We start from the raw sequence: 27,675 nt of genomic DNA on the forward strand, positions 1-27,675 counted from the left end.
CTGACTATCTACACAGTGATTTTAAAAGCAAATTTCTAGAAAAGCAGTTAGTAGGCCAAAGGCCATGTATATGTGAACATCTGCAAAACACTGAGTTCTGAAAAGGCTGTTCACTCTTTTTCTTCACAGTGAGAGTCCATTTGAATTCTCTTTTCCTTAGGGTCCCCCAAACCATTGAATTTTGAAAATGGTCAGGAAATTTTCTTCTCTATTGACTATAACTCTGGAGTCCTGTAAGCCATGGACTAGATACCTGTTTGCCATCATGGGTTTGCAAACATCGCTTCCTAATCTTTGCCAACCTTTGTTCTTTAACAGATTTAATAACATCATTCTGAATAAAAAGTGATTTGACTGAATGATGATATTTCATGTTTGACCTAGGTTTTGAGATCAATTTGTCCAATTATAACTCCATAAAAAAGTTGGAACTATGAGCAAATGTAAGTTAGTTATTGTGCAATATAAGGTAAGAATAATATGCACGAAGCTGGTTATTTTAGAATTCTGAGCTATCAGAACAAATTGCCATTTAATAATGCATCATTTCAGTGTGCAAAAGCCTGGATTACCAACATGGATCAAGGACAACTGTAACATGTAGGGCCAGCTTGTTCGGATTTCTGTCCTGCCCGGCCCCCCAGCTGTTTAGTCCCAGAGAAAAATCACACACAGATCTCTGTAAGTTATAATGCTGATTGGCCCATTAGGTCAGGCTACTTATTAACTAACTCTTACATCTTGATTAACCCATTTTTCTGATCTATGTTAGCCATGTGGCTCAGTACCTTTTTCAGTTGGACAGCTCATATCCTGCTGCTTCGGTGATCTGGGCAGGAGTGGGAAGAATCAACTTCCTCCTCCCCAGAATTCTCCTGCTCTCCTTGCATCATTTCCACTTCCTGTCTGGTTTCCCCGCCTACACCTCCTGCCTGGCCAGTCAGCATTTATTTAAAACATGATTGATAGAATACAGACATTTCTCCCACACCACTTCCCCATCTTTTTTTTAAAAAACAAACAAACAAACAAAGGAAAATATCCATAGTCCATTTTTTGGGAATGTGGGCGTAGTATTCCAGGCTACTTCCTGCTGGTTGGGGGCGTTGATAATCTTATGGGAACCTAAAGAAAATTTAGAGTTATGATCAAGTCCTGACTGAAGTATCCTGTGAGTCTTGACCATCTCAGGCAGCAGTCTTGAACCTGTTCTGGACGAAGAACTCAGACATCTGGGTCATCTGTTCCTACCGGAGATTGGCGGGAATACCTTCCGCTCCTTCAGCCAATAGTCTCTGAAATATGAGCCCACAATGCTGCAGGAACGCCTTCCGCTCCTTCAGCCAATAGCCGCTGAAATACCAGCCCACTGGGGCGTGGTATATTTCTCTTTAAAAAAGAGCAGCAAGCCTCAGCTTGCCTCTTGGCTCCGGTGCTTGGTTCTGACTCCTGATCCAGCGACTAGGCTCCTTTCCTGACGGTTTGTGTGTATGCAAGTTTTACCCCCCCGAAATAAATACACCTTTAAAGCCTAACTGGTGTGGGATTGATTCGCCATTAGACAACGAGAAGAGGATTCTTAGAAGCTAATCACAAAACATAATATTTTAGTAAGCTTTATTCCCAAAGCATATATTTTCAAATAACCAGGTTCGATTAATTTCCTGATTCCATTTGTTACCACATAGTTAGTTCATTTCTGTCCTGTAGGACTCTAAGTCAGTCAACTTTCTAAAACAGTTCTTCTTCTGAAATAAGAATGACCCATCTGGTCTTGGCCCCGTTGGAGTTCTGCCCAATGAATGCCAATCGTGACCATTTGTCTAACTAGAGTGGTCAAGTATACATGGTAGAGTTGTTGCTCCTCAAACTCTTAGATCTTCCCTGTTTAAAGATGCAGTTTTATGTCCCCCATACATCTAGCAGAAGCTTTGACCAAGCGTGAAAGAAAATCAGAAACCACCGTAGAGGAAGTCCAACCAGATATGATGTCCAACATTGTAAGAGTGGAAAAGAGTAAAACACTCCCTCTGGTATATTATAATGACTTCACAAAACTAAACTGGATAGTGGAGCCATAGCAAATCTCAGGGCCATGTATAATGCAGTGTGAGCCATCATTGAAGCATTTGTATTGATAACAATAACTAACATCCTACAAGACTACTAATTTAATATATGACAATGACATCAACATATCAAGACTACTGTAACGTTTTTGCTAAAATCACCTTTACAAATGTACAAGCAACTGCTATTACTGGAAACATCACACTTGTGCAAAAGATGGGTGATTTTTTTCCCACAATTTGACCACTTGACCCATAGTGAGAGAAACTCCAACAACACTGTTAGCTCAGTTAAGTAACAAAGAACATGCAGAACATAGCCTGGCCATCCCAGTGTCTTTCCTGCATGACAGCATACAAAAACACCATCAAGATAAAAAAGGAATTTGACTTGTTGGTATTTTGGCTCCATAGAGTAAGTTCCAAATAAACGTGATACTTTTGAATGCTCTGGCCATGACATTTTTTCTAAACTTAGGCTCTTATCTTGAAAAGACAACACCGTGAACATGAACAAACACTCATTTTAGATGCCATAACAGCTCTTTCCCACTCCTCAGACATAACACATAGTTAGCTGTAGGCTGTTATTTTGACCCCTGCCTATGGTCTTCCATTTGTGAAACTATTTGCAGGAAATCAAAACACCCAGGAGACTAATGATTTAATCATTTGAAATTTATATATAGCCATGCCATTTTGGCAACCCTTGTTCATGTTTTCTCTTCCTGGGGAACAGGTGCTTAGTAGAGCCTACCATATTCTCAGCTGAAGGAGACATAGTGACCAGACTAGATTATTCAGATACATACCTTGAATACTAATTGCCCAGGATAGCTAGCCCTTGCCTTCCCCACCCCTATCTTATGGGTGCATGGCCTAGCTCACATCCAGAAGACAGTGTTCTGCAGCTCTCCTTCCTGTCCGCTAGCCTCACATTCTTCCTGCCCCATACTCCAGAAGAGGTGGTAGAGATGCCATGTAGAACCAGGCACTCACGTGTCATATTCTGCCAGCACATGGATCAGGTGTGAGGCTCCGCATTCACTGCTTCTTCCCCCAAGAGCCAGTCAGAGTTGTAGCTGGGTCACATTCCTCACCTTGGTATAGAGTAGTGCTTTAGGAAACACATATCACTTTGAAGATGTCTTAAGTTGAGAAGACTTTGAATGCGCCAAACCTATTGACAACCATAGCTTGTCCTTTCTGCCACAGACATGGTCTACATATTTGTGGCTAGCAAAGCCATCTAACAGAACATGGGGTTGACTTGCTCACTTAATTTATTGAATACGATTTCGAACACAAAACGTTATGGTCCTGTGGGTGTGCTTTGCAATAATGTGAACTTGGAAACTTGTCATGTTGGGGATCGTGTGTATTTTTAAAATCTCTCGTTCAGACTTGAGAACTAATGAAGACCTCGTGGCTTTCTGTTTACCAAGTTCTGCTTTTGTTTCTCTGGAGTTTGAATTCCCCAGCAAGCAGCTAATAGTGCCCCCAGCTATTGCTGACTGGACACCTATATACAACCAATCTTGATAAGACAATATGCGCTGAAGGGTGTAATCATAGCTCATGATTGGCTCTTTTGGTATGCTGATTGTTCCCTTTGCTGCGATTCCCATTATGAAGCAAACTGAGAAAATGAGGAACCCGCTCCCTAGTTTGAGAAGCATCAGTTCGGAGCTTAAAACTTCAGATTCTGAGTCTTTGTCTACATTTCCAGTTCGGAGTTTGTTTGTTTGTTTGCTTGTTCGGTTGGTTGGTTTTTGCTCGAAGTTGTTTAAAATCAAGATACAAGTCATTACCAAGCCTTGAGTGTATATTAAAAGTGAGACTGAGCCCACTGGTAGAGGTGTATGCCTTTAATTCAAGCATCCGAGAGGCCAATCTGGTCTACAGAGCGAGTTCCAGGACAGCAAAAAAAACAAAAAACAAAAAAACAAAAAAAACAAAAACAACAACAACAACAACAACAAAAAAACCACACACACACACACACACACACACACACACACACAAAAAAAAAACCCTGTCTTGAAACCCTCTTACTCACTCCCTGCAAAAAAGCTAGAATGAACTGTGTGGAGTCTAGATATCCCTCTCAGGCTCCATGCTCACAAGTAGCTGACAAACACAAAATGGACTCAGTTATTTTTGCGTGTACTTTTTTGTTGTTTTTGTCTTATTGTGGTTTTGCTTGTTGCAGTTTTCTCTTTTGATGCTGTTGAGAAAGACAGAGAGAGCTAGTAACAAAGAGACAGAGAGATATACAAAGAGGGAATGAAGTTGGTTGGCTAGGATCTGGGAGCAGTTGGTGAAGGGAAAAAATATAATTAAAATATATTGTTGGAAGAAATTTTAAATTAAAAAACTAAACTTGAGGGCTGGAGAGATGTCTCAGTGGTTTAAGAGCATTGTCTGCTCTTCCAAGGGTCTTGAGTTCAATTCCCGGCAACCACATAGTGGCTCACAACCATCTGTAATGAGGTCTGGTGCCCTCTTCTGGCCTGCAGGCATATATGCAGACAGAATATTGTGTACATAATAAGTAAATAAATAAATATTTTTTAAAAAAACCTAAACTTGAAAAGATTCCAGAAAAATAAATCCTGCTACATTGTCCTGTTACAGATGAGGAGACTGAGACAGGACAAAATAATAGTTCAAGAAAATATTCAGAGCCAATTTAGGATTTACAAGATAATGCTAATCAACAAAACAGAGATGAAGATTGCGGTCTCCCTGCTGCATGCATCTTTGTGGTCACTTTAGCGCTCTAAGACCCACTGCATTCTCTATATGGAACAGCAGTTGCATCTATGAGGGTAATGATGATAGGGGCAGCAAAGCTAAGGCTGCAGACATGTTCAGAAGAGATGCCGGAAGAGGGAGGCCCTGGTTTTATTGTTGGCTTCCGTTGTACACTTTTCATCTGTGGAAAGATGTGCTTTCGTATTTGTGGACACAGTCCTGTTCTTCAGGAGAGTAGCAGTAGGGAGTGGTGTTTGGAGCCTGCAGAGGACTTGGAAAGTTGAGTTCTGTTTGTGCTACACAGACCCTAGAGTCTAGAGTCCCGGATGGGCCAGCTGCAGCTCACCAAGGACTTTAATTTAGAGCATCCTGAACCATCTGTAGCTCCAAAATCGTTCCCATGTGTTTGAAAAGGAAGCAAAACTGGCTAGTCAGCTATAAAAACGTCTATGCTATCTAGCAGCAGGGCCAGGTCACCAAAGGTTGTTACCCCTGGGAGGAGCCAGTAACATAATATCTTGGAAAGTTTCATGTTCATTTGGATGGGGAAATTAGAGTGTGCTTGGAAAGGGGTCAATCTCAATGTTCTGGGGACACATTAAATGGGGCCAATCAGTTACTGTCCAGGCTAGGATGTGGGTGTGCAAGTTTCCATCTGGGTCCCATCACTGGGGGCAGGAGACAGCACTTGGAAGTGGGGGAGATAACAGTTGTAGCCAGAGAGAAGAGGAAGAAATGGCCGCACCATTTCTAACATACTGTTCCCTTTTGTGTTTGCTCTAGCTGAGTCTTCTGACTCTGGTTGTCTATCCTAGGTAGGCTCTTAGCCCGCTTGCCCACATGCCCTATATGCAGGGCAATCTTCCCAATCGTTTCCAGGACAGATTAAGCTGTGTTCTACCCTAGATGTTCTCCCTGCTGTAGGAGGATTCTCTGGTTTTACACATGGGGACATCATCTCGATCTCAGCTTAAATACCACTCACTCAACAGTGCTTTTTCCTGATCCACTCTTGAAGATGCATTTCCCCCTTATAGCTATTTATTCAAGCAGTTACATTTTTGTCTTTTATAGTGCATATACGAGCCTCTAATTTATGACTGACTTATCTCACTTGTTTTTAAGTGACTATTCTGTGCATTTGTATGTATGTGTGATATATATGCACATGTGTATGCATACATGTGTAGGCCAGATGTCAATGTCAGGTACTTTTTCAGTCACCCCTACCTTATTTTTTTTGATATAAGGTCTCTCAATAAACATGTATCTCACTGACTTAGCTATACTGGCTGACAAACATGCTCCAGAGATCTTGTCTCAATACTTTTAGTGAAGGAATTTCAGGCATGCATTGGCAAGACTGACTTTTTAGGTGGTGGCTGGGGATAGGAATGCAGATCCTCAGGTTTGCAAAGCAAGCATTTTGCCAACTGAACCTTCTCATTAACCCTAAATCTTTCTCCATTTAGGGTCAAGGTCATGGTCAAAGGACCACGTCATTATTTGTTTGCTGCTGCCCTTCCATCACCAGCAGGAAGACTAGCTCATAACGAAAACTTAATAAAATATTTGTGTTAATAAATATTGAATCTTACTCATAAGATGTTAATAACTATGTTAAAGTTAATAAAAATAAAGAAAAATGTATTTATTTGGGAATAGAAAATGGAGGCATAATGCTCTTCCAGAATGGCTTGTAAAAGAGTCCTCTTTATGACCTGGACCTCCTTCATCTGCTACTCCAGGTACAGTAACGACATTCGGTGTCAACCGAACACACAGGACAGTACACATTTCTTTCACTGTTAGAGAGACTTCATGTGAGCGTTGACTCAACTGGCTGTTGGGTATATCAGTGGTTTCTATTCTTCCCCACAAACCATCAAGGATCCATCTGATTCTGTTTCTAAATTTCCCACGTGTGTATGAAGCTTTTCATGATGTAGTCATACCTGTTATAAAGAGAAGAGCACAAAATTTAACTCCACTTAGAAGTTACAAATTATCTTCAGAGAAGTTAGAGGATTTCCTCAGCATCAATAGCAAGGATCTAAGTCTTGATTTATGTGACTCTCTCTTTCTATCCTTTCTTACCCATCAGAAATTCATGTCTTATATTTTGTTTCATGGTAGTTTAATTGCAATAGAGCTTAAGTTTCTACACTGACTTCTTGCTAAATTACCCTACAATCCTCTTCTTCTTTTGAGTATAATTCTGTATTTATGGATAAGTTTTAGTTCAATACCATACAGTTATTTTTTTAAATTCTCAAGCAGTTTAAAACACATCAAGATACGGTTTGAGTGAAAACAGAAAACAAACAGGAACAGATACATCTAATTGAACCACAAATAAATCACATTAACACACAGCAGTAACAAATTTACCTAAGTTCATACAACGGTTCTGACCACTTTGTGAAGCTAACAAAAAGATTGTATACGAATAGTGTTGTCAGATGTCAGTAATTCTAAATGTTAGTAATTCTAAAACCTAATGTGCTGAAGGACTAAGAAAAAAAGTAAATATATTGTAGGTTTCAGAAATAGGGTTTGCAAAAGGTGAGAAATGAGGAAGTATTACATAAACTTCTGGTGATGGATTAGAATCAGAGGTGTCTATATAACTCATAAATATATATGCATATACATATGATATGCATACATACATATGTATGTATATCAGCATGAACTCATATATATATGTATAAGGTCTGTGAAGCATTGTTTTGGGATTTTGATGGGGATTGAAATCTATAGATTTCAATTGAATCTATAGATTGCTTTTGATAAGGTTACCATTTTTATTATGTTAATCCTACCTATTCAAGAGCATGAAAGATTTTTCCATATTCTGATGTCTTCTTTAGTTCCTTTCTTTGGAGACTTAAGGTTCATGTCATACAGGTCTCTTCAGGTCTTTCTCTTATTTGGTTACCTCAAGATATTTTATATATGTGGTCATTGTAAAGGGTGATGTTTCTCTGATTTCTTTCTTGGGCCATTTATCATTTATGTATAGGAGGGCTACTGATTATTTTAGTTAATCTTGTATCTTGCCACATTACTGAAGGTGTCTATCAGTTGTAGGAGTTCCTGGGTAGAGTTTTGGGGGTTACTTTGTACACTATCACATCATGTACACAAAGTGATAGTTTAATTTACACTCATTTTTGTCCATACCATCCTACATCCTCAGCATTTAAAACTCCAGAAGATGATGGGAAATATCCCATAGGACCACTTAGAAAGACATGCATGTTTCTTTGGTGGTTGAGAAGACATTTGTCAGTCTTTGCATCCTTATAACCATGATCAACACCAGAAAATCCTATGGCAAACTGTAGAAGCTGGACTGATTCTAGAAGCTCAACATTGTTTCATGTAAATAAATACCTTTCCCATTTGGTCAGTTTTCTTTCTCTCCTAAGGAGCAAAGGGACAGATGGCTTCTGGTTGTGTATTGCTAGAACCGTCATGCTTCTCAAGGCTCTACTTGAAGTCATCTACTGTCCTATTAATAGTGGTTTCTCTGTGAAATAGGTAGGGGAGACTTGAGGTTTTTAGCCATCTGTGATTGCTCAGAAAATCCACTGGAGCCAAAGCAGGCACAAGAGTCCCTGAGGGTTGTTGTCAGTGGTTTTCTTTAGGTTGACATTTATCGGACACCTGGGAAAGGCAAGGTGATAGGGATTTTTAGGATTTGTGGCTGAGGAGATTTCTCCTCCTTCATTTCAGATGGCTTAAGGTAGGCGGCAGGGAGCTGTGCTGCCAGTCACACGTGCTTTGTGTCTCCCCCCTGAGTCCCCACAAGTTCATTTCCAGTTTGCAAATGGCCTGGGTGAGGAGGTCCACCTCTGACTGTGGTTCTCTGAGAGGTCTCATCATGCATGTTTGCTTCCATGGTATATAGCAATCTTTACCCTGCCCTGGGTGAACTTTTCTATTTTCTTTGGTTTTACGTTATATTTTGAATATTTAACATCCAAGGAGAGCCTTTCAGTAATTCTAAATATTAAGAATTGAATGGCTTGGGGCTGGAGAGATGGCTCAGAGGTTAAGAGCATTACCTGCTCTTCCAAAGGTCCTGAGTTCAATTCCCAGCAACCACATGGTGGCTCACAACCATCTGTAATGGGGTCTGGTGCCCTCTTCTGGCCTGCAGGGATACACACAGACAGAATATTGTATACATAATAAATAAATAAATATTTAAAAAAAAAGAATTGAATGGCTTATCAGAACTGATCCTGGAATTAGGCTAGGCTGTGGGGGTCAGTTGTCAGCGCCCAGAGGATGTGATCTGTGATCTACTCTTTGTGTAGAGGTGTGGAGGTCATCAGATCGCATTTACTGAAAAAAGTTGCAGTCAGCCACAGCTCAAATTGGATGGAAGGAAGATAGAGATTTTGAAAAGGAGTTGCATCCTCCTCCCACTGCAATATCCAGAAGAGGATGTAGGTTCTAAGAGCCAGATGTTGGGAAATAGATCCTGGGGAGAATTGCCTCACAGATGAAAATACAGCCAGGACATGTTGTAACCAAACAGTATTAGTTACACTTATCTTGTTTCAAATGATCAATGCATTATATAAATGTTTTTCCAGACCTGGGATTGTATTTCGTATGGTGATTCTATCATGCTACTTGGGGCCCCACATCTTCAGTCCTGAGGTTGATCTTCTTGGTTCTCAGCCTTCTCAAATAAGAAAGACAAATCCCAGGTCAGGACTCTCTCCAGGTCTCAGCGGTAGTGCTGAGCCATTGGCTCTGGATTAGATATTAGGGCAGTTAGATATAGTGTTTATATGAGCTTGGACATTGCTTAATGTAAATTTTATTTAACTAATGATAGATTTATAACCTGTAGTAAATATAATAAGGAAATCTCATGAACCCTCCACTCGATTTATCCCAGTGGCAGCATCTGCTGAAACCATACATAGTACAGTCTCAAGTCATCGGGACACTGACCCTAACAGGAGCCACCAACAGCATGTGCAGTCCTCTAGTTTGGTCCTCTACTGTTTGCCAACTAGTCCCCTGTAGTTTGCTCCAGTGAGTAGTTTTGTGCATACAACAGTCCATATACTGAACTCTACCCCGACAAGGCTGCTATTGAAAATCCTAGAGCCTTCTTGCTATGACTTTCTATTTCTATGTCCTGACTTCTGTGAACCACTCATTTTAATGTAATCCTTCAAGGAGTGGCTTGCTTCAGTAATAGTAATTTTCCGGAGGGGAGTTCTATTCTCTCTTGCTGAGTCTTCCATGCACTATAATGTTTTAAACCACATGTGATGGTCATGCTTGAAGCTGCTATGGTCACCAATATATTCTTTTATATTAATGTACATGTCTCTTTCTCTGGGAGAAATGCCCACTAGTCTCTGGCCCGTATGGCAATTGAATGTGGAGTTTTATAAGGTGTTGCCAAATTGCTTTCCGGAATAACTGTGCCATTTTGTAGTCGAAGCATGTGAGACCCCAGCTCCCACATCCTCAACAGTGCTTGATGTTGGGTCTTTCTCTTTGTCTCTAGCCTTGCTGGTAAATGTGTAGTAATACCTCATTGTGTTTTTTCCCTTATATATGCTTTAGTAGAATACAATTACATCATCTTCCCCATCTCTTTCTTCCCTCCAACCCCTCTTATGGTCCTTTTCCCATTCTCAAGTTGATAGTCTGTGTTTCCTTGACATTAATGTTCCCTATGCACATGTACCACACACACACAAACACACACACATTCCTAATAGCTAACAATGACAAATTATTTTTATGCATGCTTTTCTGGTGTGTCATACATTCTCTTCATCTTTTGATTATTTTCCTCTGGGGAGTTCTTTGTTTGTTTTTTTTTTTTTGGAGATTCTTTACATAGTTTTGATACCAGTTTTCTCACCTAGTTCTAAATGCCTCCAAAGGTACTCTTCTCCAGGAACATATCTTATGGAATATCATTCGCTTTCAGACATAGAATTTGCCTGACTTTGACCTGGGGTTTTGTGGACCTTCAATGTTTGTTATCAGCACTCACGTGTGGGACTGAGGATTGGAGGGAATAGACAGCCATGAAAAACCTAATTTTAGGAAGGAGCAGCAGATGAATCACCATGAGAACATTTAGAGCATCAAATCCATATGTCAAATTAATATTCCTGAGTGAGTGAAGGGTCTTCCAGGACAGATGAAAATGGGTCAGTTCAGTGTCTGTGGGATTCAGATTCCCATCATAGCCAACCCCTGACTGTTAGCTTGAGCTCACTTGGATGGTTGATCTGCTTAACGTAGTGTGACTAGTTGTCTCTTTGGGTGATTTTCTCCTATAACAAGACATTTACGGAGGATTGCCCAGATTACTGCCTCTCTTCTGCTCATTGTCATGGAGATACACTCTCTTATCTTGGCAGTAACTCCTCCACAGACAGGGGTGGAGAGACAAGGAGAAGGAAGTCTCAGGAAATGCCCAGTGCTGACGTGTATCATGTAACACTATTCCTGGGGCAACATGAACAATTATTCACCACAATAAGGAATGAGCAACAGGACAAAGTAAGGGTGCCATCAAAGTCCTGCTTGGTGAGCCAATGAGTTTCTCTGGATTACTTAGAGGATGAGAATTAATTCAAAGGCTTCTGCATTTCTGAAAGTTCGCCCCTGCGTGGATGTCAGCTCATGAAAGCTGCAAAGCTAGAGGTCACTGCATAGCCTTCTGGCTGCTAGACACACTGTAGAGCACCGCTTCAGGTAGCTCAGATGCTCTGAGAGCTTCTTCCTGTGGTCCTTACCATTACATAACTTTGGGTACTGAAAGGTCTCATATATCTGTTAAGTTTCAGGAACGTCTTAAAGCTTTTGAGTTGCTTGCTTCCTGAAGCTTTTGTTTTGTTTTGGTTTGGTTTGGTTTTTCGAGACAGGATTTGTCTGTATAGCTTTGGAGCCTATCCTGAACTAGCCCTTGTAGACCAGGCTGGCCTCTAACTCACAGAGATCTGCCTTACTCTGCCTCCCAAGTGCTGGGATTAAAGGCATGCACCACCATCACCCAGCCTACTTCCTGAGTTTTAAGGAACTTCGCTGCAGGATGGAGCACTTCACCTCCCTTCTGAACACCATAAGTTATGAGTAACTTCTCTTTAATGTGAAATGTTTTCTCTCAGAGGAAATTGCTAGGCAACAGACAAAGGTCTGGATCAGCCTCCAGTCCCCAGGCTGATCTGGCCTTTGTGAGGGAGACTTGGTGTCTCTTTGAAACCAGTCATGAGAACTATGCTGGGTCTAATGTCCTGTCACCTCCATTGTTATCATTGTCTGAGCACGGCTGTTTGACTGACTTAGCATTTGCCAATTAACGAGTGCCGTGGCACTCAAAAGTGTCCAGGTTCTGTGCTGAGTATTGAGTTGCACAAGTCCCTGAGACATTATCCAGTTCTTGTGTGATGTCTTTCCTCAAGGGAGGATGCTGAGTCTACACCAGTAGGCTGATTCAAGCTGAAGAACAATATGTGAACCACAGAGTATTGAAGTAAAGAAGTTAACAGTAACAAAGCAACCATATTTACCATGTTTAGTAGTAGAGAAAAGCCTGCTTTTGCTTTGTAAAAAGAGTCATATATTTTTTGGTTATAGCATCATTTTGACCTTTACTACATGGAAACCAACTGCAGAATTTCTTTTTTCCTGAGGGACAAGGAGGCTCTTATATCCCCAAATAAAAATAATTCATAAATGCTGAGAACATAAAGTCCCTGAGTATTATTATTTGAACCCTCCTTACTCCCCTTGCTCTGACTTCCCTGGTCAGGTCTGTGGTATTCCAGAGGACTTAAACAACTATGCTCAGGATCTCTAGACTGCTTAGAAAATATGCCAACAAAATATATTGTATTCTCTACCCTTTCTTTCTTTCTTTCTTTCTTTCTTTCTTTCTTTCTTTCTTTCTTTCTTTCTGACAGGGTTTCTCTGTGTAGCTTTGGGGCCTATCCTGGAACTAGCTCTTGTAGACCAGGCTGGCCTAAATTCACAGAGATCCCCCTGCCTCTGCCTTCCGAGTCCTAGGATTAAAGGCATGTATTACCACCACCTGTCTCTCATATCTGATGTCACAAAAAATGTTTTGTAAAGTAAACATACAATTTTGTAAACATAGTGAAACATTGTGAAAAATGACACAAAATATTGCCGACTAGATATTTTGTGTATCTAACAACTACTTTAATATAGGAAACCTAAGAATTCTGGGCAAAGAACATTTTAAAAAAATGAAGTACTTGATTATGATGAGGTAGCCAAACAGGTAAAGGTGCTTTTTGACAAGACTATCAATTTGAGTTTGATAATTAGTCCACGTGGAAGGAGAGAACCTTCCTCTGACCTCCATATAATTACCATGTCATACATGGACATATGCAGAATATACAAGTAAATAATATAAAACATTAAAATAAACCTCTTAGGATACAGATAGTAAAATAGGGATGAGGAGCTGAGGAAGGGGGAGGAGGAAGGGAAGAGAGATAGGGATAGATAAGGTCAAATGCTCTAATAAAGATGAAGGCAGGGCCTGGAGAGATGGCTCAGAGGTTAAGGAGCATTGCCTGGTCTTCTAAAGGTACTGAGTTCAATTCCCAGCAACCACATGGTGGCTCACAACCATCTGTAATGAGGTCTGGTGTCCTCTTCTAGCCTGCATGCATACACACAGACAGAATATTGTATACATAATAAATAAATATTTTTTTTTTAAAAAAAGATGAAGGCAGACTGTCCTCTGAGGCTTCTGGATGGTACTCATGACATAGAAAATAAGCCACAGAGTTGATCCATAGTGAGTTTCATTTTGTTGCTGGCCTGGAGATGAGAGTGGAGTTAACAGTGCATCACCTCCCCTCAAATTACAGTGTAAAGAGTTAAAATAATTGGTTCACAATTGCCCAAGGAAGGAACAGGAATAAGAAACAACGGTGTCTCAGCCCGCTTGATCCATGCTGTCCCATGCATGCTTGTAGGTCATCTGGCTGGGGCAGCTCAATAAGTAACTAATGTTCCTTTAATGGTAAATCTGTAGGGACAACATCCTGGTCTTCTTGTAGACAAGCGCTACTCAAAGAAGTTGCCCTGGTCCCATGTTTGGGAGTGAGCTCTTGGTAGAAGAGGGCTTTATATTCTTAAGGTAAAAAATAAAAGAAGGGTGTCTAGGGTTGGTGGGAGCTGATGTCACATTTCTATCCCTGCCATTAATCACTCCCCCATCCCTGTAGGCATAGACTGCAGCATTGGTGAATCCCAACACCTAGAAGGCCCTCAACCTTGGTTGTTTTCTCATTGTTTTCTCTGTGTAATAAGGACATGAATTTTAATTACTCCTTTAAATGTTTGCTTTAGCCCTCTCTTTAAAAGGAAGGATTATCAAAAGATCTCCAAAGCTGTCATGATCAGGAGATGGTGGATAGAATCCAGGGGACTCCACAGAGGAGCATAGTGCTAATTTACTACATCTTTGGTCATGAGATGGTGGATAGGATTCAAGGCGACTCCACAAGGAGCACAGTGTTAAATCACTACATCCTTGAGGCTGCTACCAGCTCTCGTATTTTCTGAGCTGAGCAAACAAATGTTTCCTCTGCCCATGTGCAGTTGTCAGTTTTATGCTGTAGCACACACTTGCCAACCATCTTCCTGGCAGGAAGTAGACCGTGGCCTTTTGCAGCAGAGTTCCAGTGGTGCTAGTGTGTGCATCCGCCACACAGCCAGAGGTATTGATCTCTTCAAGCTGGCTCGGGTTGCACTTCGTGGTGCCTCCGCTAGGATGCTTATTTTCATTCCAGAGAAAGTTTGCTTCACGCGTTGTGACTCAAAAATGTTTTTAGCCTTTGGTAATTTGCTATCCTGACCCTCTGGACTGGTCATCTTTGAAGTGAACACAGCTGTCTGAAGATAAACAAAGAGTCAGCCTAAGCCTAAACATTGGTAGTTCGTAGACATCCTAAATAAATACCCTCTCTCCAGGCTGAGGTGGGAGCAGAATGTAAAAGCACCAGAAAAAAAAAATCCAATGAAATGTCCATCTCCAGAACCCAGATCGCCACTGCCCTTCACTGAGAATACATCACAGAGGAAGAAGGAGATCATGGACATTGTAAAGCTTCATAAATACCATCTTTAAATAGAACACAAATAAAAGAGACATTTCAAGATCCCTTCAGATAGTCAGATGATCAGAATGAGATGAGAATATGGGACAATTGGATACATTGTTGTTTGATAAATTGCCCATCTCATTCATTGCCAATGCTGGTCAGGAAAAGCAATCCAACTGATGTGATATCTAGCCCCACTTGTGTTTTCCCCTTCCCTACCCTCTTATAGAAATGTGCTGACGCATTTCTCACAATGAAGACCAGATGCAGAGAAGGCAGCTGGGGGCAGCAGAAAGACAAAAAGCTAAATAGTCAACAGAGTGGGTAATGAATCCCACATGCTTAACCATGGACCGAACACTGTTGACAGTTTGCCTGTAGCTCCGTGACTGAAGAATTGTTGAGTAATGAAAACATTCACACCTCACCCATAACAATATGAGAAGCTTCATATGGTCTCTTAGTCCTCACTAAGTTTCTACTGCTGAATGTGTTCACAAAAGAGCTTAATTCTGCACAATTACCTTCTGTATGGAATGCAGAGTTGTCAGTATGTGAAAGACACCCATGTCAGTCCTTGAGCACACTCTTCTCTTGACACTGAGACTTGCTTTGGTTTTAGAGCTATCAATGCTGTGCTGCATGGTGCTTCATTGGGGGAAATGCAACTTTCCAGACATAACAGCCCAAGAAGGGGAGTGTCCTAAGTCACTGCTGATGTCTCTTCGGATTACAGATGCCTGCTCTCGATGAGTGAGCTATATGGAAATGGAGGTGATGCCTTATTTACGGACAGGAAGGAGACATCTATGACCTGTTTCTTCAAGGAGTTCATGTTTCCTCCTTGTGTTTTTTCTTCTCTTTGTGGAGGTTCCTATTGGATCCAAAAAGTGTTATAAGGAAATCAACCAAAGAAGTGAAAGGGCAGGAGTTTAAATGTGGCATGGTCCCCAGAGGACCGTTTGTTAATTCTTTATTCCCTAGAAGGATGAGAATAATGGAGGGAGGTTCTGATAAAGAAAATGAAGAAAAGAAAAAAAAAGAGGATGAGGGACCAGTTAGGAAGCAGAAGTGGACCAGTAGGGGTGATAGAAACAAGACATTTTGAGGGTAAATGGAATCAGAATACTTATATACACGCATAAAAAGTTCCTAATTAAGCTCACTGTGTATAACTAATTAATTCTAATAAAAATGCTAACGAAAAAAATCTCCTGTGTTGGTCACCCCAATACTTGAGTTCAGTGGAAAGCACTGGGCGTTCTTGCAGTTTTGAGGAGCACAGCCTCAAGATGCGGAGAATCAAGAGGAGAAAGGGGCTACATCTAACTCTTGTGGGTAGGGTCCCTGTACTTAACCAAGCCCCCAAAAGCCTCTTCCAAAACCTGGGAGCTTGTGTGGTGGACTGCCTGGCTTCCACAGATTTGAAAACAGCACTTTGAATCAGTCCCCTGAGAAGGGGCAAGAAGGTTAGGAGGCACTGATTATCTGGAGGCTTCTTTGGAAAGTCATACTTCACCATGTAAAGTAATTGGAGAAGGAAAGTAGAAAATTATTCTACCACAGATGAGAATTTAGCCATCTCCGTTTCTAAACCCCCACAGGACTTCCCTCGATGTTTACATAACCCCGGATTGTTTTTCTAAGAGTACAACTTTAGCATTTTTAATCAAAACCCAAAATTACAGAATTTGGCTTGACTCAGACCTATGTGGTCTTTATTTCTTTCATCACTATTGTTTAATATTTGCCACTTTCACATAGACAGTAAAACCAAGGGGTTTACTCCAGCATCCTGGGCACTGGCAAGAAAACAGGAGTAGGGTTGAAACAGCTAAAGCTGTCTCTATTAAAGGTCCGAGGCAGAGCCTCAGGGGATGGCCTATGCTAGATGCTTCTAAGCACCAATGAGTAGAAATTTAAGAGAAGCGGCTTTTAGTTCAGGACAGGAGAGAATCTTCCAGAAGAACAGGATACCCTGAGCCTGTGAGCACCTTCTCATACACTGAGAGTGCTCTGGTCAAGGCTGCATGGATCAACAGAGATTAGGATGGGAATATGACGTTTGCCTCTTCACGCTCAAGTTCAGCTACTTCAAGGCCTGCAGGGTGTCAGTAAGGGACAGGCAAGAGATGGATAATACTGTATTCCTGAGAGGAACCGTCCAAGGCTGGTGTGCTAGATAGCTTTATATCAACTTGGCACACGCTAAAGTCATCTAAGAGAAGGGTACCTCAATTAAGAAAGTGCCTCTATAAGATTGGTCTGTATACAAGCATGTAGGGCAATTTTTAATTAGTGAGTGATAGGAAAGGGCCCAGCTTATTGTAGGTGGTGCTGTCCCTAGTCTGGTGGTTCTGCGTTCTATAAGAAAGCAGGTTGAGCAAGCCATGTTGATCAATCTAGTAAGCAGCACTCCACCATGGCCTCGGCATCAGCTCCTGCCTCCAAGTCCCTGTCCAGTCTGAGTTCCTGCCCTCACTTCCTCAATGATGTACTACAATGTGGAAGTATAAGCCAGATAATATCCTTTCCCTTCCCAGGTTGCTTTAGACATGTTGCTTTATCACAATAGAAGCCCTAACTAAGACACCCATGTTAGTTCTCCTTTGGCCCAGCCCCTTTTGCTCTCTTCCTCTATCAAGCCCTCTCTCCTCAATTGCCTCCACAAACCGGAGTCCACTGCAGCTCTTAGACTGGACTATCACTTGGACTGAGCATCCACTTCCCAGTAGGTGAAGCAGTGATTTTATTCCATTCTGATTTTCTGTAGACGTCTCTCAAGTTATGTGATCCTTGTTTACATTACAACATCCTGGAATTCAAGGATGAGTGTACACAGCTTCTTTCCAATTAACCTTGTTACTCTATAGCGTCATTTAGATTAAGCTTTCCAAACCTTGATCCTCACGTACCAAATGGTTCTCATATGGAGGCCTATCACCTTGATAACTTGACTGTCATTCTTTGGGTCATTTCCAGTTTCTTGAGTCAGGATGCCCTGAACCTTCTGCATTTTTTTCTAGTTTGCATCTTCTCCAGCCTTATGTGTTTTTCGTTGTTCACAGGAATATTGTAGTAGACATGAAAGTGCATTAATGAGAGACAGAAAATCCTGGTTGTCTACTGACTGAATGGGCTTAGTAATTTGTGGAATATATTAATATATATTCTGTGCATCAGCTTTCTCACTTGTAAAATGGAAAGAGGGATATGAACATCAAATATTTATGAAGCTAAAATTCAACATTTTAGTCCTAGTATATACTTACTGATTTGCCTATGGCAGACAATGAATAATTTAGAGAAAAAGAACACAAAAGAGAAAGCTCCCATGAGAGAGAGAGAGAGAGAGAGAGAGAGAGAGAGAAAGAGAGAGAGAGAGAGAGAATTCAAACACACAACTCAGAGCATCACACATACTAGGAAAGTATTTGATCACTCAGTATACTCCTGGCCTTTTAACACTTTATATTGAAATAGGTACTTCCTCTGATATCCTTGAATTTGCCATTCTTCTACTTTAACTTCTGGAGGAACTGGGATTACAGATGTGCCCACCACAGATCCCTGGAATATGTGTTTATTAGTGAAAGCCCTATTCACTGAAATGAACCATGACATTTTAAAAGAAACACTTCTCGAATATCCCTATAAGATTCCAATTTGAGTAATTTTGTTCAAGTTCATTTAAATTGATCTTATCTTCCGTTTCACACGCATACATAAGAATATTGCACTCACATGTCATTAGGCATACATTAAACACACAGCCTTGTGTTTTTGCAAATATAAGTGGATAATGTTTTTATATTCAATATACATTAGATTTATATAATTTGGTTACTAACTATGCCTTCTGTTTTAATGTTCAGACAGTCTAGGTAACTCTGAGAAGCTAGAGCTACAGCGAGAGAAGTGGGAGAGAAAAAACTGGCCAAGAAGAAGCCTCTCCCGACGCTCCATAAGCAAGGACAGATGGGTGGAGACTCTCGTGGTGGCCGACACGAAGATGGTTGAGTACCACGGAAGTGAGAACGTGGAGTCCTACATCCTCACCATCATGAATATGGTATGTCAGCCTGCATGAGGGAACAGTACCTGACAAAGAAGATGTCCTTAGAAATGCTCTTTCCTCATCAAAAAATAGTTTTGTCAGGCATGGTGATACAAACCTGCAGTTTCCAAATCTGGTAGACCAAGGCTGGGGGATTGCAAGTCTGAGGGTATCTTAGGCTAGGTAGTGATAAACTGTCTCAAAATAATAAAAAAAAAATAAGAACAAAGAGATTTTGTGGTTGCTTCTTATAATACACCACTTACACAAACACGTACACCCACACACATGCACACACATGTGTTGGCATGCATACACTTGAACAAAACTATTACTTACTCAATTATATAGTAACGGAATTTCATCCAATTAGTCTGTTCCTTATAAAATGTGCTTGGGAAAATTTCCCTGGGAAAACTTATAATTCATCACTTGTATATATGTAATTATTGTTATTTGCTAAGTGACTTGATACTTTTAGATGGCTTTGCATCATCCATTTCTGCTAGTCTTAGTCTATGAGAAAATTCGGGCAAAGAAACTGAACATGGTTTCCTCAAGGTAGTGAGAGCTAGAACCGGAATAAGTTTCTTCTGCACCCCCAAGTGTCACGCTTCCTTTTTTCATTATTGCTGTGCTTTATTTTCTGGGCAGGTGGCCTGTCCTGCTGAGACATTTGTTGTTGGGGAGGTATTAAGTACCAGCCATGAAGAGCAATAGAGAAATTACAGTTGCTGAAAGAGGGAAAATTATTCTTACCAAGGATTAGACCCCCACCTTAGCTATCCAACACCAGTGACCAGCCCTGGAAACATTTACATGCAGGCGACACTAAATGGCTTTCTGTTCCTGACTCCAGGTGACGGGGTTGTTTCATAACCCAAGCATTGGCAACGCCGTCCACATAGTCGTGGTTCGACTCATTCTGCTTGAAGAAGAGGAGGTAAGGAATGGCTTCCTCCCACTCTTTCTGGCGCCATCCGATTTCCACCCTCTCTTTTAGGACAGTTCTTGATAAGCAAGAAAGAGGTCTCTGCATAGTCGTTTTGCAATCCGAAGGGAAGGAAAGCAGTATTTCTGAGTTCTTTTCCTGGGACTTGAGCAATCCTGAGTGGGAAATGGGGAACAGTTTCAAAACTATTTAAGTTTTTCTCATCTGTGGTGGTAGTTATTATTACTACTAATGTTTTTTTATTCTTGTTTTATTTTTTCTTTTCTGTCTTATAATTTAAGATATAATTACATTATTTCTCCCCTCCTCATCCCTCTTCCCTCCTGCCCTTCCGTGCTCCCACTTCCTACCCCCATATTTGTAATCTCCTGCTCTTTATCTGTTGCTGCTATATGTACGTATAAACAAGCTCCCAGAAGCCTGTGTGTCTGCTTCTTGAGTGTGTGTGCCATCATATCTGACCTTGCTATTTATTTATCTATTTATTTGTTTATTGCATTATTGAAATCCAACAACAAAGCCAATAGTGGTCTCACCTCCAAAGCAGAGTTCAAAAAATACCCAGTGCTCACCATTTCTGCCATCATTAAGTTGATTAAAGTCTTATTTTATGGTGCCTGGATTACTACTGTGAATTCTCAAATGGTTTTCCCATTTCCAACTTTGCCCATAATATAGTCTCTGGGAAGATTGTTTTATATATAACTATAAGGGATGATTTTTAACTATAATGGATGATTTTAAATACAAGCTCAAATAATAACTTCAACCCCCCCCAGACTCCATTTTTAAAAAGCATCAATTCTGATTTCTTTGGTCTACAGAGCTCTTCATGGTCTTAACCCATCCATCTTTTCAGTTTTTCCAGTTTTTCCTTATGCTGTTCACTCCCTTGTTTCCGGCTTGTGCGCTCTGGAGTTTGAATGAGTTCTAGAATATGCAAGGCATTTTTCAGCATCATAGGCTGTGTACTTATAGATCCTAGTATCTCAAACATCCTTCCCTTGTTTCTGCACATGACTGGCAACTTCATCATGTAAGCCTTTGTTTGAGTACTAATTCCTCAGGGAATTCTCAATGTCTAACCCATTCAAAGGCGGCCCCTCTTCTTATTTCTGCTTCACGGGATGATAGCACTCAATGTTATTCACTATGGTTCTTTGTGTTTATTTGCTCTTTTGTGTATCTCAACTATTAGGGAAGGTAGCGGTGTGGATGCAGCAGTGGTGTTTCTTTATTCTGCGACATCCCCGGTACCTAACGCAGTGAATGGAACATGAGTAAATGTACAAAGTGAAATTTAATAAATGAAGGAAACAGCCAAGCTGATGAAATGCCTTTTAAACTATGCAGCAGTTGACACACAGCAATAGATGTGGCACCAAATGCCAGAAAAGGCAATTATTTTCTTAATAGTGTAAATCTTCACCATCAGTTAAAAGGTTATTTAAAAAATTACCTTTGACCTAAGTGCCTTTCCCCTTTCTTCCCAGCCAGCCCCATTTCTTTTCATTACTTGGGGCCATGTTTGGAGCATCATGGAATTCCATTGCTATTATATTTCTTCTTCTGTCACCCTTTTGTTATTAAAATTTATTCAAAACTTGGGAAGCAGGCAAAAATACCTACTAGTGTCTATCTGACCCTCTGTGAATGTAACTTTGGTTGTGATGGGTTATTGATGAGGATTCAGATGTGGTGAAGTTAGATACTGGTTTGTAGCAAAGTAATGGGATGTACAAACGGCTTCTGTCCGGAAGAGATAAAGTAGATATGTGTCCACCAAAGACATCCTTAAGCATGTTAAGCTTTTATTGGCCTGTGTGGCATTAACTGACCTTGTACATAGTTTAACAATCTCACTCTAGTATTTTCCACTGGTTGCAGCTGTGTTCGTTTGTTTTCTTGCATCTGTCTTTGTACCAGTTTTACCATCTCGCTTGTCTCCTCGTCAGCCAGTTAAATGAATCTTTCGCACATGCTAATATATAGTCATAGAAGAATTAGGTTTAACCAGACACAGTAGTTCATGCCCTCAATCCTAACACTGTGGAGGAAGAAGGATTGCCATAGGTGCAAGGCCTAGGCTAGATCTTGTCTCAACAAGCAAACAGAATTCTGCTTTTAACTTTTTGAAAATTATGGTTTGATATTTTGGAGAACCAATGTTCACTCCTTCACAGTGGTTGAGTGGGTGGGCATACTTGGATACAGTTGTGCATGGTGGCCAACGATTTTCAAATCAATACAAGAACGGTTTGTCTAGGTGTGACAAGGGAACATTTTACCCTCCATAATCCCAGCAGAACTGCAGGCAGCACTTTGACTACAAAAATCAAGGTTCCAGGCATAGGCAGGAAAGAGCATCATCAGAACAACTGAATGCTGACTGCTTTGCCACTAGTGACATTGTTCAGGGGAATATTATGGACCATTACATCGTTGTATTAGTTACAATTGCATTGTTTTTCCTTTCTAATTCTGATTTTGTGAATGCACAACAAATGGTTTGTTGCAGACAGCATGGCCCTCTACCCTTGTCACTGCCAAGTGTCCTTTTGCAAGTTTTTGTTGTTGTTAATCTAATCATTTTAATACAATGCATTGATCATATTCATTTCCCTCCCTCAGCTCCTCCCAGATCATCTGCATGTTCTCTCTCTCTCTCTAGCTCTCTCTCTCAAAAGAAGAAAACAACAAAAAGCAAAAATTGGAAATCAAAATAGAAAAAAATACTAAAAAAAAAAAAAAGAAAACCAAGAACATCTCCGGCTCCTGCAATCTTCCTGCCTCCTCTTCCACATAGATGTGTTGGCCGTGAGAGGAGGTGGTTGATGCAGATGCCCCATTTGAGACTGGGGGTTCCAGTGTCTCTTACTCTATGTCCATGGTCCAGTTATGGATCTGTTTGTTACTGGCTGTCTATTGCAACAATTCTCTCTGGTGATACCTGTGCAAGGTTTTATAAAATCTCTAAGTGGTACAAAGTTCAAAAGTTGACGCCAAATTTCAATTCACTATTCTCATTTTTTCTGATTCACAGAAAATTGTTCAAATTATTCTTCACATCTTTGACTAAGGAGCAACCTAAACAGCATTGACAGTCAGATTTCAATACCTTCCTAAAATCAGGGTGGCAGGCAGACATGGGAGAAAGGACAGAGTGAGTGACTGGGCTGTGCCAGCTTTCAGCACACAGTCCTTAAAACGTCACATCATTTTGCCACGTTCCATCAGTCATATGACAAGTGCTGTGTCACTCACTGGCGAGATAAATATGAATACAAATTCCATTTCCTGACCCCGAGGAATTCGGAGACTCCTGTCAAAAGTACAAACACAAAAGTTTCAAATTGAAATTACCAAAAGGTTAAATATGTATGTATCAGTGGTGTGGGAGGATATTTGGATTTTTAAATGGGGTTTTAGAGGGCACAAAGGAATTAAGGCATTCAGAGAGCATATTCCAAATGAAAGGACCCAGGTGATCACTTTCTTTAGTGTTTAGCCTGTTACTATACATCCGAGAGTAATGAACACATCTCTGATACTGGACCACAAATGAAGAAGATCAAGCATCTTACTGTAATGGAACACAAACCATGATAATGAAGGTGAGAAAGAAGGTATCAAATGAAAACCTGCCCATAGAAGACCTCTAGTCTCTAAAACATGTACATACATACGCATATACTCAAACATATATATCACACACAGTCAAATAACAAATCAATTAACAAAAGAAGAACACCCTCCCACTTCCACTCACATGGGCTTGTTCTACCATTGCCTATCTCTGACATCATGATCCTCCAAGTAAAGAAGTTAGAGATGTAGAAGCCACCATGACACGTGCATCTCTCGCTCCTATAGCCAGTCAGCCCACCATCAGGCGATGCTTTCTTAGCTTGGCTGTCACCATCTCCACCTGGCTCTATGTTCCTGGGTTTAAGATTGTAGGAATGTTCTTATGGCCCACTTAGAAGCAGCTGCGTTCCTTTCAATTCTGTTTTCTTATTACAGCTCAGATGACTTTGGTGCAGGTATCCATCTGCTGAGAGAGCCTTCCATTATGGACTCTCACAACACTGCGGTTTTCCTTGGCAGAAACTACCATAGCTGTAATTTTGTGTGTTTATTTAATGCAAATTCTTCTACGAGTGTATAAGACTTGCATTAGTACATAAGGGTATCTGCTAGACTTCTTGAGCCTCCTTATTCCCTAGGGAAAGGTGAGTGTGCTATCCACCCATTCCCGCAGCCCCATGACACAGGACAATCAGATGCGACAGGGAGTCTAGTCAAAGCAGAAACTCAGTTTATTACTGTGATCATCAGCTTACATATGTGAAGTGACATCCTGTGATGTGGAGGTACCTCCAGCCAATGAGAGGCAGCCAAATCCTCCCTCTACAGTTGGAGGGCGTCTACCTAGTTTTTGCTATTTCATCCTCACTCAAACTCAAACCAGTCTTCTTATTTCACATGTATGTATGTATGTATGTATATATGTATGTATGTATGTGTGCATGTTTATGTTTCCACAGTAATAGGCTTCCATCCACATATCTTCTTCAAAAGACCTTCGGTGTTAGTTATCCATCCCCATTTTCCATCATCATTTCCACTGTCTTACCTTCTGACCTTCAGTTGTTTGTTTAATAAACATAACATCATTTTGACAAACAAAGCTCAAACGCTCTATGATGACCAGGACAAAGCAGAGTGCTACACAAATGGAATGTCTCCTCACATTGAAGCATTGACCACAGCGTATATAATAGAGTTGCACATCCATCGTGATGCTGGGACTTGACCCAGTGGCACATGGCTGACCAGAAAGTGTCCCTGGTTGAATGTGGCTGGGTGAGAACTGCCTGTTGACAATGCTAAATGTTGTCATAAGATTTCTTGAAATTAGATAATGTGGTTTCTTTTTTGTTTGCTTGTTTGTTTGTAAAAATCTGTTTAATAAATATACATCTCAGAAGTACCAAAATAATTACCAACAAAATACACCATATACAACATTTACAGGAGGGTAACACACACGATAATGTGGTTTCTATAACTAATAAAGAAAACATTATGGATGGATGGAACCAAGTGTGGTGATACACACCCTTAATCCTAGCACTTTAGAGGCTAAGGCAAGAGGGTCATGGATCAGGCCATCCTAGCACTTTAGAGGCTAAGGCAAGAGGTCATGGATCAGGTCACCCTAGGCTACAAAATGTGAACTAATGTCAAATGAGCAAGAACAGTAGAGGAAAGATTATTATTTTTGGTGAATAATTTTAGAAGTAATCATAATAAAGTAAGAGCTGAAAAAGCATTGTCATTATCTGAACACAGCTTATAATACCAACTAATTATAACAATTACTGTCAGATAATTGATTTTCTATTATAAACCTATTATTAAACTGTTTATTAATTTACTTTATGCCTATTAATATCTATATTTCATTATTGGTTTAGTCTGTCTATATTTTATTTTAAGTTAGCTGAGTCTCCATCTCTTAAAATAACAACAGCAAAAAAGAAACCTGGAGAACTTGGTTTATTGCTGAATTGAACTCTTTAGCCTTGGGCTTCCTTGTGTAATCAATGGCAAAGCCACAAGTGTGATGACTAGAGATTGATCTATGGGGCATGAAAACGGAGCAAACCCTATAGTTACTTTGTTAGAACCCTCCAGGGCTCCTGTAACTGTGAAACAAATCATGGTCACTATGACAAAAAGGTCTAAGCCGAAACAGATGCCAGGCCTCTTCCAGACATCACGACACAGCTCACTAAATCTCCAAACACATGTTTTGTTTATCTCATGGTCCCATAATTGAGAGTTTGTCATTCTGGCTTCACTTCCAAGCATCCCAAGTGCAATAGAAGAAATGCTAGTAGGGAAAAATATTTGAGACCGGAACAACAGTATAGTGAGCAACAGTATAGTGTTGTTATGTTGAGAACTTCTTCAAAGGCCTTCTGCAAACTTAAAAGCTATCTGAAGACTTCAATTTAAACCTCCTCTCTTGCCTTAACAGATTGAGTTTGACTTTTCTATAATTGTCGACTGCCACTCCTATTTAAACGACAACTGCCAGGAGAATATGGTCTTGAGCTGGTGAGACTTTTAGTCCTCTGTCTTTAGAAGACAGTGTCATGGTTTAGCGTGAGCTGTGGTTCATAGGGAGCACGGGAGTTCATAGCTAAGCATCCTTGGACATCCAAAGAGGTCTTGGTAAGTTTTCAATCTGTTTCCTCAGTAGCAAGGTTTGGCTATTTATCTGCCCACTCAGGCAAACAAGGAATTACTGAGAAAATAGAGTTCTCATTGGGATTATAAAATACTGGAAGATCCACGAGAAGCCAAAGCATCCAAAACAATACTGTACCTACAATCACCAGTGTAATCAGTTGTAATGAACTATTGGATTCACCTAGAAAAAAAAGATACTAGAGTGAGGTAACCCAGACCCAGAAAGACAAATATAATATGCACTCACTCATAAGTGGCTTTTAGACACAAAACAAAGAAAAACCAGCCTACGGTTCACAACCCCAGAAAACCTAGACAACAAAGAGTACCTTAAGAGAGACATACATAGATCTAAATAGGAAGGAGAAAAAGACTAGATCTCCCGAGAAAATTGGGAACATGCGGATCACAGAAGAGGGTAGAAGGGGAAAGGGAGGAAGGAAGGGGAGAAAAGAAAATTGTATAGCACAGTAAAAACAAGAAAAAAGAAATATTCACAATAATGTCACTTGAATGCTATTTCTAGTGTGAGCATTGGGAAGCAAAAAAATCTTCAGATCAATCTGTGGCTTTGCCATTTGAAAACTACTGCTACCAACTCCAATTGCTACAGTGAAATTCTTCTCAATTGTAGAAGAGTCAGTTACAAAAGCAAGTTGAGTGAAGTATAGAGATGTAATATATGACCCCGAATATGCTCTAATGTGGCTGGATTGTTTTATTTTATTTTTAATTAGGAATGTGTGTCTCTGTGTGAGTGTGTGCACAGAAGTGCTGGTGCCAGCAGAGACTAGAGAGGGGGTTAGTTTCCCCTGGAGTTAGAGTTACAGACAGTTGTGAGCTATCTGTCCTGGGAGCAGGGAACCATCTCTGAACCCTTTTAAGAGAAGTATGGGCTTTTGGCCACTGAACCATCTCTCCAGCCCAAGGGTGGAGTTTAAAATTCAGTATCTCAGTGGAACTCAGAGAAAGCTGGAAACTCTGGAACTAGCACCTGGAATATGCCTCTCGAATTTGGTGTACCTTCTTTTTGGCTTTTGACTATTCGTTTTCCTTTCCCCCTTTCTCCTTCCCTCACTCCCTTCTTCTTTCCCCTCTTCCCTCTCCCTCTCTCTCCCATGCAATTTCATTTATTAAGCTGACAACCATTGTATATATGCATTATGCACCTATACCTATAACATATACATATAACAAACACATGTTAAGTTGATTTCATATCTTGGCTGTTTTGAAAAATCCAGCAGTGTGAATGGGGGTGTGTATCTCCTCAGCGTACAGAATTCATAACTTTGTGTATATCCTCACTAGAAGGATTGCTAGATCAATGGTACTTTTATTTTTATTTACTGAGAAACTTACATGCTGTTTTTAGTTGAGATTATACTAACTTACATTTTTACAAACTGTTGAGGAGTTTCTGCCTCACATTCT

General features: G+C 40.5%; 1 protein-coding gene across 3 annotated transcripts in view; it reads left to right on the top strand.

Moving 5' to 3' along the window:
* Nucleotides 1-27,675, top strand: part of Adamts12 (ADAM metallopeptidase with thrombospondin type 1 motif 12) — a 252,692-nt gene that overhangs the window by 117,792 nt on the left and 107,225 nt on the right. For all 3 annotated transcript variants that reach the window (XM_087896951.1, XM_087896950.1, XM_085676631.2), the window contains exons 4-5: nucleotides 18,847-19,043; nucleotides 19,888-19,971. In XM_087896951.1, the coding sequence (XP_087753077.1) occupies nucleotides 18,847-19,043; nucleotides 19,888-19,971 (281 nt within the window). The remainder of the gene's footprint in view (nucleotides 1-18,846; nucleotides 19,044-19,887; nucleotides 19,972-27,675) is intronic.

Source organism: Myodes glareolus, chromosome 15 (assembly GCF_982192425.1).
Source record: "Myodes glareolus chromosome 15, mMyoGla1.1, whole genome shotgun sequence".
In the NCBI taxonomy this organism is placed as follows: domain Eukaryota; kingdom Metazoa; phylum Chordata; class Mammalia; order Rodentia; family Cricetidae; genus Myodes; species Myodes glareolus.